Below are 17,528 nucleotides of genomic sequence, written 5' to 3'. Positions count from 1 at the left end.
CTACATAGCTTCCTCTCTCTCTCTCTCTCTCTGTCGGGAATGGTCAGGAGTGAAACAAAGAGGACGACTCAAGGCTGTCTGCTCCTCAAGTGTCTATCCCTCGAGGGCCAGGTGAGTCGAGGGCTATCGGGGGTGGCGGGGCTGGCATGGGTGGGGTCCTGTGGGGGTGGGTCTCAGAATCGGGGCGGTGGAATGACAAGTAACGCGTGTCGCTGCACCGTGGAATGTAAATAGAAAACGTGATTGGGTTATGATTTTTTCTCTCGTTTTGTTTTGTTATCCGTGTATTACACCTGTGTGTGTGTGTGTGTGTGTGTGTGTGTGTGTGTGTGTGTGTGTGTGTGTGTGTGTGTGTATAGGAAGGTATACATATTTGATTTAACATCCTTATCAGTGTCCGGGCAGGTAGAGTGCGTTAATTAGAGGCAGGTATATTAAGGTTCTTTCAGATGTGTGTGTGTGTGTGTGTGTGTGTCAGTGTGTTAGATAGACATAGCAAGTTCGAATCCCGTTTTGTTCAATTACTCAAGACCAGAGATTATTAATTCGTTTCTCATGGTTGTTTTTGCCACTAATCCTACAAGGTCCTTGTTTAATTGTCACTGGAATAATAAAAACACTCTTGGACATCCCCCTGAATAATGTCCGTTAAGATAAACCCCTTCAGTACCATGACGCGTTTCCATATTCATTCTGCTTACTATTTGGTGATTTTACACAGCTTCAAAAACTCATGTGGGGGATTAGAATAATGAAGACTGTGGCCATTAATCTTCTGACTTCCACAAACCCTTCCTTATGTTAATAAAATGATCTAATCGTACACAAATCTCAAGGTGGAAATATGTCTCAGTACTGAAGGGTTTATATGCATTCGAATTAAGACGCTGGTTAGATAATTAGTAGAAGTGACACGATAGAACTGGTGGCAGTGATGCGTGAATGATTAGTGGATGTGATGGTGCTGGTGGATGGTGAATTCATTAAAGGATCGCCGGTGGAGAGACTTATGTAGGTGTCGTGTCTGAAGGTGGAAGGTGCGGAGAGAGAGAGAGAGAGAGAGAGAGAGAGAGAGAGAGAGATTAAGATAAAAGGAAAAACACGTTTCTGAAGGTGGAAGGTGTGGTGGAGGAGATACAGAAGAGGAAGAACATAAGATAAAAAAAAATCCAAGGATCATGTTTTCAAACGTTCTTAGTTATGCAAGATTTTGTTTATATGAGGGGAAATGTGGCTCAGAGCAACAGAAAACGTTTAAACAAAAAAATACCCACTTAGATGCCAGTACTCGAGCAGATCCGAAAGAAGAGAGAGTTAGCCAAAAGAATCGAATAAATGTCTCGAAACCACCTTAAATGTATTCAGATCACAGGAAGATGGAGATACTGAAACAGGTAGAGAGTTCCAGAGTTCAGCATGGCGATAATTAGTTAACAACACACCTATTGTAACTAGCACTGATCGGCTGTAACAATAATTACACTGGTGAGTTATTTATCTTTTGGGAACTGAAGTTTGAGTGGATCTCGTACAGAAGATACGAAGAGCAAGTAAGGAGTTCCAGAGTTGAGCGTGGTAATAATAGCACACCTATTATAATTATCTACCACTTACCGTCTGTTACCTAATTATTCTTGAATTGTTCGTCTTTTTGGGAACTGGGGTTTAATTGGGTCTCGTACAGAAGATACAGAAGCAAGTAAGGAATTCCAGAGTTTACTAACGAAATTATTGCTGATTCCAATACAAGAAAGCGTGTTAGAAGTGGCGTCGCGTTGGCCGGGTGGACGGGTTGGTGAAGGCGGCCGCTGGTGAGCCATGAATATGCACAAGGAGGCGGTGATCAAAGAGTGTGGCGGCGGCAGTGGAGGTGGTGGGGGTCCAGGTGTCACTAAATATTGCATACTCGTGGCTAGGATTGGCTAAGGGGAGGGCTTGGTCGCTCATGTGTGTGTGTGTGTGTGTGTGTGTGTGTGTGTCTGTCTGTCTGTCTGTGTGTGTGACCGATTTTGTTCCTGTGTGTTTTTTTTTTATCTGTTCTGCATTAGGGAGATATTTTATTATATATTCATCTATTTCTTAAGTAATTTGTCTCTTATTTATTCATCAATTTTCACTGATTTAATTATTTATTCACATCTGTTTTGTTTGTCTGTTATCCATCTCTCATTCATACACCCATTCAAACAAGTATTTACAAGTATCTCTCTCTCTCTCTCTCTCTCTCTCTCTCTCTCTCTCTCATCAATGTGACAGGTATGGCGAGTGCCCGGGCGACGACGCAGGTGTGTGGGCAGGTGTGGGGCGGCGAGGTGACGCTTGACCCCGCACGACCCCTGGCCAGCCCGCACGATCGCTTCCCGCCGCCCTCTGCCATGTCAAGTGGTCCCCGCGAGGTGTGTGACGGCCGCTGGACACCTGAACTGCCGCTGACCACGTGTCCTTCTCTCTCTCTCTCTCTCTCTCTCTCTCTCTCTCTCTGGTAATGCGTTTAATCTAGCATTTATCCCTACTTTTGTTTTTCTTTCCGTTCCATTCTCTCTCTCTCTCTCTCTCTCTCTCTCTCTCTCTCTCTCTCTCTCTCTCTCTCTTATTTTAGCATGTATTCTCTTATTTCCCTTATTGTGTGTGTTTATTTACGATATGTGTGTGTGTGTGTGTGTGTGTGTGTGCCAGGTAATCAAAGTAATCATGAACCAATTAAAAGCTCGCTAAGAAGGATTCAAACTGAAGTAAGAAGGTTGAGTGCATGCATACTAACAGAAACCAATAGAAACCCGCGGCATGCAGAGCGGCGAGGCGGCGATGCGGTCAAGCTTGAGACAACATGCAAATTGTGATGATGTGCGCTGTGTGAGGTGGCCGTGGTATGAAGCTGGAGGAGGGGAAGGTTAGTGCTGCACATTAAGGAGGCTATTTCTTGGGGGTGGAGGAAAAGAAGCCACACCCTCGCAGGTAATGACAATAGGCAAGTCGAGAAGTGGTGTTAGATGTGCTTGCCCCGCCATTGAAGGAGGGTGTTGAGTGTTGACTAGCGCGAAGTAAGTAGACCGTTTGTTGAGTATTTGTGGTGCATTGTGGAGTGTGTCAGTGCTTTATGAAAGTTACTGGTATTTCATAAGTCATTTTTGTGCATCTCTGCTGTTTTATCGTAGTCATTAACGTGTATTATGAAAGTTACTGGTATTTCATAGGGTATTTTAATGCTTCTTTAATCTTTTATCAGCCACTAACGCATTATGGAAGTTATTAGTATTTCATAAGATATTTTAATTCTTCTTCTATCAATTTACAAAGTATCGACGTCAGGAATTTTACTGGACTCCGCGTTTCTTTGGCGTGAAATTTACCCTGCTAAGTGTTTCCAAATATGAGTCTTGAATTGAACGTAGCTAACAAAATTCGTGTTTTCAAGTAATGGAGGTTGAAATCTGTATGTATTTACTTGATTCTTGTCTTTAATTCTGTGGCACTTCTAGTTTAAAACACACCAAGTACCACCAAGGTATATTCCAACGCTGTAATCATTCTCTCTCTCTCTCTCTCTCTCTCTCTCTCAGGTGTTTAATGTGCAGGTGAGATGATCGTGGTGGATGAGAGAAGAGAGACAGAGGGGCAGGGACAGAAGCAGTCTCCGAATGTGTCCAGCAGTGTTGTGTGTGTGGGAGAGGAGTTCCCGTCCCAGCAGTGTGTTGCTACGAGTATGGAACTGCAAGGTGAGACAACGACAACGACAAACAAACCAGCAATGAATCGTGCATGCTTTTAATGGAGGAATCCTGTACATTCTCTCTCTCTCTCTCTCTCTCTCTCTCTCTCTCTCTCTCTCTCTCTCTCATTTAACGTCTTCAATACTGGGAAGCTATTTTATTGAGTTTTATATATGATTAGACCATTTTATTGACATTAGGAAGGGTCAGAAGATTAATGGCTACAGTCTTCACTATTGTAATCCCCACAGAAGTTTCTGAGCTGTATAAAATCACCAAATAGTAAGAACGAATATGAAAACGCGTCATGGTACCGGAGAGGTGAACAGTAAACCAAAGTTGCTAAATCCTTCCCTCCCTCTCCAGCTGACCACCACACCATGACAAGCACCATCACCTCCACCCCCCGCGACCAACACGAGCTCCTCTGGCAAGACAGTGAGGACCTGCAGAGTGTGTGGGGACAAGGCCAAGAGTATGCATTTCGGAGGTGAGGCTTCTATTTTTTTCATACCATGGTTATTTCACGGGAATTTATGGGCTAGAGGGAATACCTTTTGGGATACCTCATTTCTAAAAGCCCACCCGCTAGGAAACCGTTGTCCCGAGTGAGGAAGCCAAACCTACACTCGGACCGTGGACAGGATTCGAACCCGTGCGCTTGGAGACCCCTCGGACCCCAAAGCACACATGGTTCCACTATACCATGGCGGCCTGTAAGTTCCCCGTATCGCTCCGGAAAGAAATTTAGACTAGGCTTATATTAGGTTGGGTTACGTGAGGTTAGGTTAGGTTCAGGGTTAGACCAGGATAGATCAAGTTTGCTATGGTTTAGTTAGTGGTTTGGGTTAAGTTAGGTTAGGTTGTGTTACGTGAGGTTAGGTTAGGTTCAGAGTTAAACCAGGGTAGATCAAGTTTGCTATGGTTTAGTTAGTGGTTTGGGTTAGGGTTAGGTTAGGTTAGGTTCAGGATTAGACCAGGGTAGATCAAGTTTGCTATGGTTTAGAAGTTTAGGTAGTGGTCCATTCATTCTTCCTTCCTATTTGAAAGTCTAAGGAGGCAAGTGGGTCTCACTGGACACATTTTATTCAGATGAGCTTGGCGTATATCTATGTGTATATTTGTGTGTCCTGCTGCATTATATTCATTATGTATATTTGTGTTCTACTACATTATATTCATTATGTATATTTACTGCATTATATTTGTGTCCTACTGCAATATATTCATTATGTATATTTATGTCTCCCACTGCAATATATTTATTATGTATATTCATGTGTCTTACTGTGCTCATGTGTATATTTGTCTTACTGCACTGTATTCATTATGTGTATTTATGTGTCTTCCTGCATTACGTCTGTGTATATTTGTGTCTTGCTGCATTTTATCCATGTGTATATTTATGTGTTACTGCATTACAAAAAGTCAGATTGCCATCTGTCTTTTTCTTTTCATTGCTAAGGCCTGTCCTGTGACTCCTGCAAAGCCTTCTTCAGGAGAGCAGTCCACAACGACACCTACACCAACTTCACCTGTCCTTATGATGGCACCTGCGTCATCAACATCACCTCCAGGAAGTGTTGCCAGTACTGCAGGTGTGTTGACGTAATACACTCTTGTAATTCACTGGTTGATGACGGAATTATTATTATTTAGTTTATTTATTGTTTTTTCCGTTTGTGATATTTTCTTGCTTCTTTTAACTGCTAACTTTTCTTCCTCTTTCATCTTTTCTTTTTCTTTTTTTTAATTACTTTTCTCCTTTTTTTTTTTTCTGCTAACTTTATTCCTTTTCTTTTTAAGATTTTTTCTCCTTTTTTCTGTTTGTGATTTAGTTTTTACTGCTAACTTTATTCCTTTCTTTTGTTTTTTTGTGATATTATTATTTTCTCATTTTTTTTGTATATTCTTCCTTCTTTGTACTGCTACCTTTCTTCCTCTTCTTTCAGCTTTTCTTTTTCTTTTTCCTTTGTTTTTTTATATTTTCTCCTTATTTACTGTTGGTTATATTCTCCTCCTTCTTATTGCCAACTTTCTTTCTCTTTCATCTTTTCCTTTTTCTTTGTGTGTGATATTATTTGTCCTCCTTTATGATTATTTTTTCACACTTTATTGTCTGTGGCCAGTGCTCTCTTACATAAGGAACAAAGTAACTGTATTATTCCTTTGTCTGGCCTTCAGATACCAGAAGTGCCTGAGTATTGGCATGGAACGTTCCTGGGTCATGTCTGAGGAGGACCGCCACCAGATGATGAGGCAGCGAGCCGAGAGGAAGGCCAAGGCAGCAGCACAGGACACCACCAGGAGGACACTGAAGGCCGGCCGGAGGGAGCTGGTGCCCTTCGAACCTGACCCAAACACTATGCTGAGTTACATGACTGCTACTGTGAGTTTTGTGTGCACACAGAAACTTCTCACACTAAAAAGAAGGATGAGAGCAGAGGAAAACATGATACAGTTGTAGAATTAATTGTAAATATAGAAAATCAGAGAGAGAGAGAGAAACTTCTTACACTAAAAAAAGGATGAAAACAGAGGAAAACATGTTACAGATGTAGAATTAATTGTAAACATAGAAAATCTGAGAGAGAGAGAGAGAGAGAGAGAGTAGAGTCTTTGATCTATCTTAAATCCATCTATACACATCTTTCATCCCTCTCTCAACACTTATCAACCCTTCAGGAGTGGGAGGAGCTGGAGCAGGCAGTGAGGAACTACCGTCAAGCGTACACAGCCGTCCCTCACAGCCAGTCTGGGGAGGGCTGGGAGGGTGATGGGACAAGTCTGCATATCGTCAGCATGTTCTCTACTGTTGTGCGTCGATTTGCTCACTTTGCAAGACTCTTCCGGAGTTTTCTGAGCTGCCATCTGAGGTGAGCTTGTTTTCTCTCTCTTTATTTTATTTCTTCTGCATCCTCCTCATCCTTCTAGAGAGAGAGAGAGAGCTTCTTTTCTCCTTTCTTTTCTATTTCCTCTGCATCTTCCTTGTCATTCGGCAGAGAGAGAGAGAGAGAGAGAGAGAATAATCTGCTGCCTTTACTTTCATTCATTAAATCCAGTAAATTTCAAACAAGATCTGTTCTACTTACTTAAACAATGAAGCACTGAAGCACATTTATATTTAGCATGTGTTAAATTGCAAGTCAAGGAGCCTGATGATATTAAATAATGATCCTTAACACTTATTTCTTTGCTGAAAATTAATAAGAACTGTTTACATTGAGGTTATCTACCACAGTGATCATCTGCCAAGAAATACAAAGCCAAGAATCAATCTAGACTTATAAATAAAGAGAAAAAAACATTACTTAGCCTAGCATAACTTATTTGACCTTGTTGATTTTCATTAAGATTTCATTGTGTACTGGTGCTTTGGATGTGTTGCATGTCAGTAAAAAGGATCAACCTAACTCTATCTAACCTATTCTTTTCTTTTTCTTTTTTTTTTTCTTTTTCCCTTTTTCTTTCTTGTCAATTTTTGCAAAGATTTCATTGCTTTCTGGTGCTTTGGATGTGTTGCACGTCAGTAAAAAGGATCAACCTGACTTTATCTAACTTAATTTAATCTTTGCTTACCATTTCAGGACCAGAGTCGACTACTCCGCTATGGCATCCTGGAGATGTCCCTCATCCGTGGCATTCAGAGTCTCCACACCAACAGTGATTGCTGGCCCCCTCTTCCTCACCCACCACCACCGCCACCACCACCACATACCACCACCACCACCACCACCACCACCACCACACCACAGCCATCACACCCCAAGCAGCTCCACAGGACACAAAGCAGCTGGTTTCCTCTGAGCTGTATGAGATGCATATGAAGTTTGTACAAAGGTGAGGGTGTGTGAGAGTGTGTATGTATAAATTTGTGCTGTTTCTCTATCTTTTTTGTTACTATCTTTATTTTCTTACTAGGTTTAGTGGATGTTGTTTCTGTCTTCTTTGTTATCATCATTATTTTTCTACTGGGTTTAGTGGATGTTGTGGATAGATTTGTGCTGTTTTTCTCTTATTTTCTTTATTATTTTCATTTTTTTACTGGGTTTAGTGGATGTTGTTGCTTTTCAGGGCTTAAATAGTTGTGTGCATATAAATTTATACTGTTTTCTCTATCGTTTGGGATATTGCCTTTATCTTTTACTGGGTTTAGTGGAAGTTGTTGTGGTGTTTCAGTGCTTAAATAGATGTGTTCATATGAATTTATACTATTTTTTCTATCTTCTGGGATATTTTCTTTATCTTTTACTGTGTTTAGTGGAAGTTGTTGTGGTGTTTCAGGGTTTAGACTTAAGACTCTTCACTGGATGATGTGTTTCAGTGTTTTTTTCTTCATGGTTCAATAAGAAAGTGAGTACATTTGCTACTATTATGCTGTATCAAACTCTGGAACTCCCTGACTGCTTCTGTATTTCCAGCTTCCTATGACTTGACTTCATTTAAGAGGGAGGTTTCAACACATTTGTCTCTGTCTTTTAGCTAACTTTATCGGACCTGCAGGGGGACAGGCACATTAGTGGGTCTATTTTTTATTTTCTGTTACTCTTAGCCAGCTTTTCCCCTCTTACATAAAAGAAGAATTCTCACACACATCAGTTTACATTTTTAGTTAGCTGGTAAATAAGAAAAACAGCTTTACTTCTATATGATAAGCATTGTTGTATATACTGTCACATATTCACAGTCTCATAAAGAAACTCACCATCATCGCCATCACTATTGTCCATCAACACCATTATGATCTTTTCCTCACTACCATTATCACCACAATCTTCCCTCACCATCACCATAACGACAATCTTCCCTCACTATCACCATACTTTGTCATCACCACCTGCACCACCACATTCTTCTCTCACCACCACATTCTATCACTATCACCATCACCATCATCTCAATCTTCCCTCATTACCATCACCACTCTCTGTTACCACCACCATCATCACCACTATAATCTTTTCACATCACTACCATCACCACAATCTTCTTTCACCTTCACCATAATCTTCCCTCACCTTCACCACAATCTTCCCTCACCACCACCACCACTATTGTTATCACCACACACTTACTTCACCACCATCACCAGCATCACAATCTTCCTTCACTACTACCATTACCACAATCTTCTCTCACCACCATCATTACCACTATTCTGTCACCAACAATACCACATTTTGTCACTACCTTCACCTTCCCCACCACAATCTCCTTCACCACCACCAACATCATCACCAGTCTTCTCTCACCCCCTTCATTACCATCACCACCATCACAACCTCCCCTCATCACCAGCATGAGGGAGCTTGGTGTGGATGAACCAGTGCTGCTGCTGCTCCTGCTGGTGGTCCTCTTCAGCAGCGACAGGCCGGGACTCCAGACTGCTGCCACTGCCGCTGTACAGACCCGACAGGACCACTACCTCCTCCTCCTTCGGTAAAAGTTCTGTTCCTTATCAGCTAAATGAATGAGAGCTAATGAATATGTAGGCTACCTTCTCTGTTTCTGTTATTCACTCACTATTAGTCACCTCTTCTTCATCTTCAGGAAGTAAATTCTATTCCTGACCAGCTAAATGAATGAGAATTAATGAATGTGCACTGTTCTTTCTTGTTATTCAGTCACTATTTGTCACCTCTTCTTTATCTTCAGGAAGTAATATTCCTGAGTAGCTAAATTAAGTGAGGACTAATGAATATGTACAGACACCATCATTTGTCTCCTTGCCAATCCTGGCCATACAGTACCACAGTAGCAACACCTGCTGGTAACCCCAGATAGGGAGGCCAGGCAGGCCAGCCAGGCTGCAGGTGTAGCCAATGGCTACTGCCATTAAAGAAGGATGAGAGATCATTTTTGTTTTAAAATTTTTATGTGCTAGCGCGCAAACGCACCGTACATTTTCTTTCATTCTTGGTGAAAAAAGAAAAATCTCATGCATTTTCTCAGTATAAAAAGGAAAAAAAATAGCACTTGAGCCCTTATGGTTCTGGGGCCCTCACATACACATACGTAAAGACATTACTGTATTCGTGTTGATTCTGGCAAATTAATCGTAACATTGTTGCCAAACGCGTCCCGTGTTTAGCGGTGACGGTCGTCGTGGTCGACGGAGCCAGCCGCAGTCGGCAGCAAGCGCCGGCGGTGAGACAGTGAGAAAATTGAACACAAAGTTACTGATAATAATGATACGAAGAGAACAGTGTGTGTGTGTGTGTGTGTAGCCTCTCGGTAATCAGAGGTTAATTATTTATACACCATTAAGGTCACAAAGCGGACAGCGGGGTGTGTATGGCCAGGCTGGGTCGCTGGTTGCCAGCTGATGATACGGACATGTCCGCCGCCACAGTCTTGAGCTAACGTAAGTAATATATTGGTGTAACTCATCATTTCACGGTGCTGCCATGTCATAAGCCAACGTTGGTGACTTCCAGGACAACATACTAGTGAACTAACATCTGCACATAATTAAAAACGCCAATAATATTATCATTCAATATGTAAACAAACCAATCTACTGACCCGCTGCCTCTCTCCCAGCCATTATCTGCCTCATCTCTCACTCATCGTAATAGGGAAGGCTGGCTGGGTGACCAGCAGGCGACTGTGAATACACACACACACACACACATTCACCCACCCACCCACCCCCATATCCCCCACATCCTCCGGCTGGGATCGGGGTGTGGGTCGGGTCCAGCCGGGGGACCTCCCCCCTTGATGACGTCACATATTTACGTTACGGAAATCATTTTGAAAATGAGAATTTCCAAAAAGGCAGCTGGACACGAATGCTATAAAAATTCTGATTTGTTATCAGTCAAAACTAATTTCTAAAATATAAAAATATTGCCTGGATGAGGAATAATTAAAATATTTTTAAATATATATTAAATAAAATGTTTGAACTTCGACATACTTAGAAACAATTTCAAAGCCCACCAATTTCATTCAACAAGATCGATAACGTTTTTTAAAAATTTTGACTACTATTTCCATACATCAAAATCTGGCAACACGCCCTATTAGAAAAATAAATATATTAGAATTGACGATTTTTTCAATATTAACAGGGTTACAAGTTACTCTTAAGATCCACATATTTAACTTATTAGGAGCCCTACACACTTTTTCCATCGTAAACTATCTTTTGGAAACACAAACACTTAGCTACAACCTCAAATAAAAAATCATTCACAGCGGGGGTAAAAATTTTGACGTATTTTCGTCATCTCATTGAAGTTACAAACACCCTCTAAATCACCGTACTTCTCTCAACTCATGCATGGATGACACGTAAAACACGACAAAATATCATTGGAAACTCTTAACAGCTACTTGTAACTCGAAATAAATGAACTGAGACAAATATAAATAATAGCGGAAGTCGACGACCTGGAGGCCGGCAGGGGATTTGGGCAGGAGAGGGTGATGACGTCACAGTCTGGCGGGACGGCTGGGGGTCTGGCTTCCCCTCACTGGGCCTCCATTACACACACATCAGGCAATTACGCATATAATTCAAGAACGAACATGAAAGATTAGGCCTATGGTTCCACTTTGTGACCTATTTGGCCTGTGATGAGTGAGAGATGAGGCAGATAATGGCTGGGAGAGAGGCAGCGGGTCAGTAGATTGGTTTGTTTACATATTGAAGGATAATATTATTGGCGTTTTTAATTATGTGTGTGCGCGCGCGTGCGTTTTTGTGGTGTGTGCGTTCTTGTGTGTGTGTGTGTGTGTTCTTGTGGTGTATGTGTGTGTGTGTTCTTGTGGTGTATGTGTGTGTGTGTGTTCTTGTGGTGTATGTGTGTGTGTGTGTGTCTTGTGGTGTATGTGTGTGTGTGTGTGTTCTTGTGGTGTGTGTGTGTGTGTGTGTGTTATTGTGGTGTGTGTGTATGTTCTGTGTGTGTGTGTGTGTGTGTGTGTTCATGTGGTGTATTGTTATGGTGAGTAAGGAGGATGGTGGAGAGGGAGATGACATGGTGACGTTCTGATGATGGGGAGGGACGGGCTATGGACCAGGAGGGGAGGGTCTACTGGATGGAGCCTAAAGATTTAGTTTTTGAGGTGGTTGAACCAATCGAAGGAAAACTGAAGCCTTCACCTGGTGTGTAACTACAAGGTGTTGCTGCTGATGAATTATATGGCCAGGATTGGCAAGAATTCTGCACCTTTCTCTTTTTCTATTATTTAGTCACTATTAGTCGCCTCTTCTTCATCTTCAGAGAGTAAATTGTATTCCTAATGAACTAAATGAATGAAAATTAATGGATGTGTATCTTTCTTTTACTCATTATTAGTCATCTCATCTTCATCTTTAGGAAGCAAATTCTTTTCCTGACCAACTAAATTGAGAACTAATGAACATGTACCTTTCTCTCTTGTCCTGTTATTCATGCATTAATCACCCTTGTTCATCTCCTTCAGGAAGTACCTCAACTGGCGCCACGGCCCCAATAACGCCCCCATCTTGTACCCGCGGCTGCTCCTCAAACTCACTGACCTACGGGAGCTGAATGACCAACACACTGAGTATCACCTGAGGATGGCACGGCAGGAGGTGAGGCTGCAGGAATTGAGAGGAGAGGGAGAGGTGTGTGCAGGATGGAGGAGGGGAACTGAGAGGGCTAGAGAGATACTGGAGGAGAGAGAGAGAGGAGATGTGCAGGATGTATGTAGAAGGAAAACTGAGAGGGCTAGAGAGATACTGGAAATAAGAGAAGGGAATTGAGAGGAGAGATGAAAAGGTGTGTGCAGGATGTACAAGAGAAATAAAGAGGTAGAGAGGGTTAGAGAGAGAGAGATATGTCAAGAGAAATAAAGAGGGTTAGAGAGATATGGGAGGAGAGAGAGAGAGAGAGGTGTGTGTGTGTGTGTGTGTGCAAGATGTAGAAGGAAAACTGAGAGGGATAGAGAGATGCTGTAAATAAGAGAAGGGGATTGAGAGGAGGGATGGAGAGTAAGAGAAGGAGAATTAAGAAGAGAGGAGAATGGTTGAGGAATAGGAAATGAAGACAAAAATTAAAGAAAAATGAAGATAGGAGATGAAGTGTTGAGGTAATAGAAGATAAAAGGCTAAGATGAAAGAATGAAAAAATGAGGAATATAATGGGTTAAGGAAATGGGGAAAGAGGAAGACTAAGATGGAAGAAAGAAGAGAGAAAAAGTAAGATAAATAAGGTGAAATATGCAATCTAGGAACTCCGGGTTTCTAGAAAGAGTTATCAGTAAAATCAATTTGTTCTTGGTTCTTATATACAAATGAAGTCATGTTTGTGAATAATAATCTGTAAAGGACACAAAAAATAGAAAAAGTAGTAAAATCTATGGTTGATTGCAATATATGAACAGCTGACAATACCACAACACTACCATAGCAAGAACACAAGCAGGACAAACAAAACAGAACCTCACCCATCACATCACTTCTTCATGCAACCTTAATCCCACTGTATTGAGGGAGCTGTTTGAGTTATCCTCCATCTGTTTTTGTACATTGCATCTTCTTGAACTTCCACCTTGTTCATGTCACTCCTTGTTACGTCTCTCCATCTTATTCTTCGTCTCCCAACACTCCTCCCCATAACCTCCGTAATAATTGCTTTCTTCACTGGTGCACCCAACACATCACTAATCTACCTTAAAACTTTGCAGATTGTTGAGATACAGACACAACTTGGCTGTCTCAACCTGAACCAGTATACAGAGTGGCCCGGTCTCATCCCATCACACAGGACCCCCTCAGCCCCTCACATAGACACCCAAGGATCCTTACTGGGGGAGGAGGAACAGATGAACAAGAATCCTCCATCCTTCACCCAGACATTCAAGGATCACAGTAGTCCTCTCTCCTCCATCATCCTTGCATCCTTAGATCTGGAGTGTCTTATAAACAGTCCTACCATCCAGCGACTCATCCTGCACCAGTTCCAGAGATCCGTGGTGAATGTTCTAGGCCTAGCAGGGCTGCTTCCTGAGACCAGACAACCTCCACCTAACCAGCAGACAGTGACACAATGCAGCAACCCTTCTCCATCACCCCAGGACACCTCACATCCCCAGACCTTTGCTCCTCAGAAGGTTTCACAGCAGGCTCCTACATTTTCTGTTCAGCAGGGTCCTCCCCTTCAGGTGTCCCAAGTTTCTGATCTTGCAAGCCACCTGGAATACCTGACCTGCCCTCCACACCCAGGCCAGGGCACCACACAACAGCAGCAACGGCCACAGGAGCCACAGCAGCAAGCCTTCTACCAACTTGAACAGCAGCTTATGAGTGGCATTGCAAAATCTGGTGGTGATTTTGAGGAGCATGGTTATCAACAGCAACTTCAGCAGCATCAACAAGCATTTCATCAAAACCCACACCAGCAGATAGCACCCAAACACTCCTTGGTGATGGAGCAGGATAACTATGGTCTGATTATCCCTAAAGAAGAACCACTGGGCTCTCCCACCTCACATGTCACCCACTATAACCACCCACTGATGTATGATGACCTCCCTTGCCATTCCCCACTCACCCAGGACTCACTTGAAGCACTTGAGACTCCCAGAAGCTTCTTAGATGCCCATGAAGTTGAAAGGTTCCAGCATATCCAAGAACCAAGGGAGACGACAAACTTTGAGTCAACGGTTCCACAACTTCAAAAGGTAATGTCAGGCCAGTTTCCATATCACTCTTCACCAAATATGATTCACCCTTCACACACATCACATATACCTATCCAGCAAATACCAGGACAGCAAGCACAGTTCATACCCACACCAGCACACCATGGCATACCACAGGGTTTTCAGACACCACCACAACCACACCACACACCAGGAGCACCACACCCTCAGCTCTATAATCCTGGGTATAATCTGCCGTCTAGTCAAACATTTAACTTTGAGAGTGAAGTAGAGAGTGGTTGCATGTCTCCAGATTCTACTTACCCAGAAGCTGTGTCTTATTCACCCCTACCACAGCAGCACTTCACAGCACATGTAGGGTTTGGTGGAGACTCACAGCATAGAACACCACCATATTTCAATGCAGCCACAGCCACACCATCACCACCACCACTGCACCATTTCCAGAGCCATGCCACACCACATCATCTGCATCACCATCACCATCATTCACAGTTTGGCCAGAAAGTTGCGTCTCTGTGATAAGTTTGCCTTAGTGTTTCCGTCTTCCAAAGTGAAAACCAAAAGAATTAGGTTTAGTACTTTTTATGGATAAGTTTCTCTCTTTGTTATGTTTTTTGTTATGTTGTAAGTCTTCCAAGGTGCAAAAAAAGAAGCACTGTGTAAATGTATATGTGTGTGTATGTGTAGTGTGTGTAGTGAATTGAGTTGAGTTACGTACCAATCCCACCTTGATTTTATTTTTAGAGTATATTTTATGTATAATTAGTTTTCTCATAAGGAAGTGTTTTGTATATATTTTTAAGCAAGTGGTAGAGTTTCAGTAATGTTTAGTGTTGTGTATGTCACATTACACCTGCCATTTTTGTTGCTGCCTTTTTTTTTTATGAAGTAATTAATCCCTTTAGTACCAGGATGCATTTTCATGTTTATTCTGATCAATACTTGGTGATTTTATGCAGCTTCAGAAACTTCTGTTGTGATTAAAATAGCAAAGACTGCCCATTAATCTTTTAACCTGCATAGATCCTTCCTAATGCAAATACATTCGTCTTAATCATATCACAAAAATCGTGGTAAAACTACGTCTCAGTACTGAAGGTGTTAATAAATCTGCCATTGCAAAGATGTTTAGAGAGAAAGAGAGCAAAACTAGAACACTCAGTATATCAATATTTGTAGAAGGAAATACAAACAGCTCCCAATTTGATGATGAAGTCTTTCTATCCTTTACTTTGTTACCTGGAGTGACGTCAACTTGAGGGAGTGTGATAGGTGTGCATTGTATCATTGGCCTGGAGTTGTGACGCGTTTTGTTCAAAAGTGTGCAAGAGCCGGCTGATTAATGAAACAAGGCGACACAACTTTGCTTCCGAGTATTTTACAGTGTACACTGTAATGCGTCAGTACCATGACGCAATTTCATATTCATTCTGCTTACTATTTGGTGATTTTATACAACTTTAGATAGTTATGTGGTAAGCAAAACAGTAAAGACACTGGTCTGACCTCCATAGACCCTTCCTCATCTGAGTAAAATCGTCCAATCATACTTAAAACAGTAAAAAATGCCTCCCAGTGCTAAAGGGGTTAATCATTAGTGTATATACTGTTATGGCTCCCTAATTCAAGCACCAGAGAGAGAGGGGGGGGAGGGGGAATGGGTGAGTCGGCGTACGTGTAACTCACCACGATCAAACCTACATGTTATAGCTTTACCAGAGCCTAGAGCTTCTGCAGGAGAGAAGAGAGGGAGTAAGAGTCATGCTAATTTGAGAGACCTACCCCTCCCCTGCCTCGCCTAGCCATTAACAGGCCAGCGCTGGGCGGGGCGGAGCTGGGCGGAGCAGGGAGCAGGTAACTTAGGTGGCCGTGGCAAGGTGGTGCAGTGATTATCCTGTGGCGATGCAAGCAGGAGAAATTTACCCGTATTTATCTCTCTTTACGAGCCGCCTTGGGATAGTGGTTAGCGCCTTGACCTATTCATTAGCGGCGCTCGTATGAATCCAGGCCAAAAGGGGTTTCAGTTCAGCCTGTCTAGTTTTTCACTTTCCTTCCACGATTTGGTATGAGCAGCGAGACAGGGCGAGGCAGACAGTCACTCAGGTAGTTTATTGTATATTTATTTCCCATGGTTTGTATGTATAGACTTTGATCTACTGGTACTGAAGACGAGTGAGATAGTGTTTTAACCCCCTTGAGTACCATGACGCGTTTTCATATTCATTCTGCTTACTATTTGGTGATTTTATACAGCTTCAGAAACTTATGTGGGGGATTAGATTAGTGAAGACTGTGGCCATTAATCTTCTGACCTCCATAGACCCTTCCTAATGTCAATAAAATGACCTAATCGTACACAAATCTCAAGGTAAAATGCATCCCAGTATTGAAGGGGTTAAAGAAACAGACCTATATGTGGGAAAGGGAAGCAGTCACCCAGTTCGTTTCGTTGTAAGATATTAATTAACTAAGATATGTTTCTCTTCAGGTCATATTATTTACGTACTGATGTTAGAAGACCTAGACAAATGTAAGGATGTGGATGACTGATGGAAACATATTAGTAGGCTTATATTTTCTACAAAGCCTACACGCCACATGCAGGCCTGGCGGTTTCTTGCAGCTTCCTTTAGTTTATTCGTATTTCTTTTTCACTGACTGTTCATTTAGCTTCATTTACATTGTTTACAGGAGCGAGGTCTTATAAATTGAGTAGTTTCTAGAATAGTTAAGTACCTCCGTAGCAGCGACAAAACAGAAAACGAGACAAACTTAGGAGTTACTATGTTATACTGATATCCCTTTAGTACCATGACGTATTCATTCTGGTGACTATTTGATGATTTTATACAGCTTCAGAAACTCACGTGGGGGATTTGAATAGTGAATACTGTGGCCATTAATCTTCTAACCTCCATAGACCCTTCCCAATGTCAATAGAAAGGTCTAATCGTACATAAAACTCAAGGTAAAAATGTGTCCCAGTATTAAAGAGGATATGGGAAGACGATATGCTTATCTAGAACCTCGACTTAGATTTCACTCCCTATAACATTCACCCCACGGGCCTCGGGGATGTATAGCCGTCCTTGTGGTGGCTGGATTCCTGAACTATCATATAATCTACGTAACCTGAGCTAAGATGACTCCTTTGATGACCTACGTAGCGTTATTTTT

General features: G+C 42.1%; 1 protein-coding gene across 1 annotated transcript; it reads left to right on the top strand.

Annotated features, from left to right (window-relative positions):
- The first annotated feature begins 3,580 nt into the window (after nucleotides 1-3,580).
- Nucleotides 3,581-15,553, top strand: LOC123510443. Its single transcript, XM_045265633.1, has 10 exons — nucleotides 3,581-3,716; nucleotides 4,093-4,200; nucleotides 5,176-5,308; nucleotides 5,895-6,099; nucleotides 6,396-6,579; nucleotides 7,290-7,386; nucleotides 7,443-7,550; nucleotides 9,009-9,149; nucleotides 12,144-12,276; nucleotides 13,371-15,553. The coding sequence occupies exons 1-10, from the start codon at nucleotides 3,581-3,583 to the stop codon at nucleotides 14,868-14,870; spliced, it is 2,745 nt and encodes a 914-aa protein (XP_045121568.1). The 3' UTR covers nucleotides 14,871-15,553.
- The last annotated feature ends 1,975 nt before the right edge of the window (nucleotides 15,554-17,528 follow it).

The sequence above is a fragment of the Portunus trituberculatus genome, chromosome 29 (genome assembly GCF_017591435.1).
Source record: "Portunus trituberculatus isolate SZX2019 chromosome 29, ASM1759143v1, whole genome shotgun sequence".
Taxonomy (NCBI): Eukaryota; Metazoa; Arthropoda; class Malacostraca; order Decapoda; family Portunidae; genus Portunus; species Portunus trituberculatus.
The sequence above is the reverse complement of the archived record's forward strand: the minus strand, read 5'-3'. Positions and strand labels throughout refer to the sequence as shown.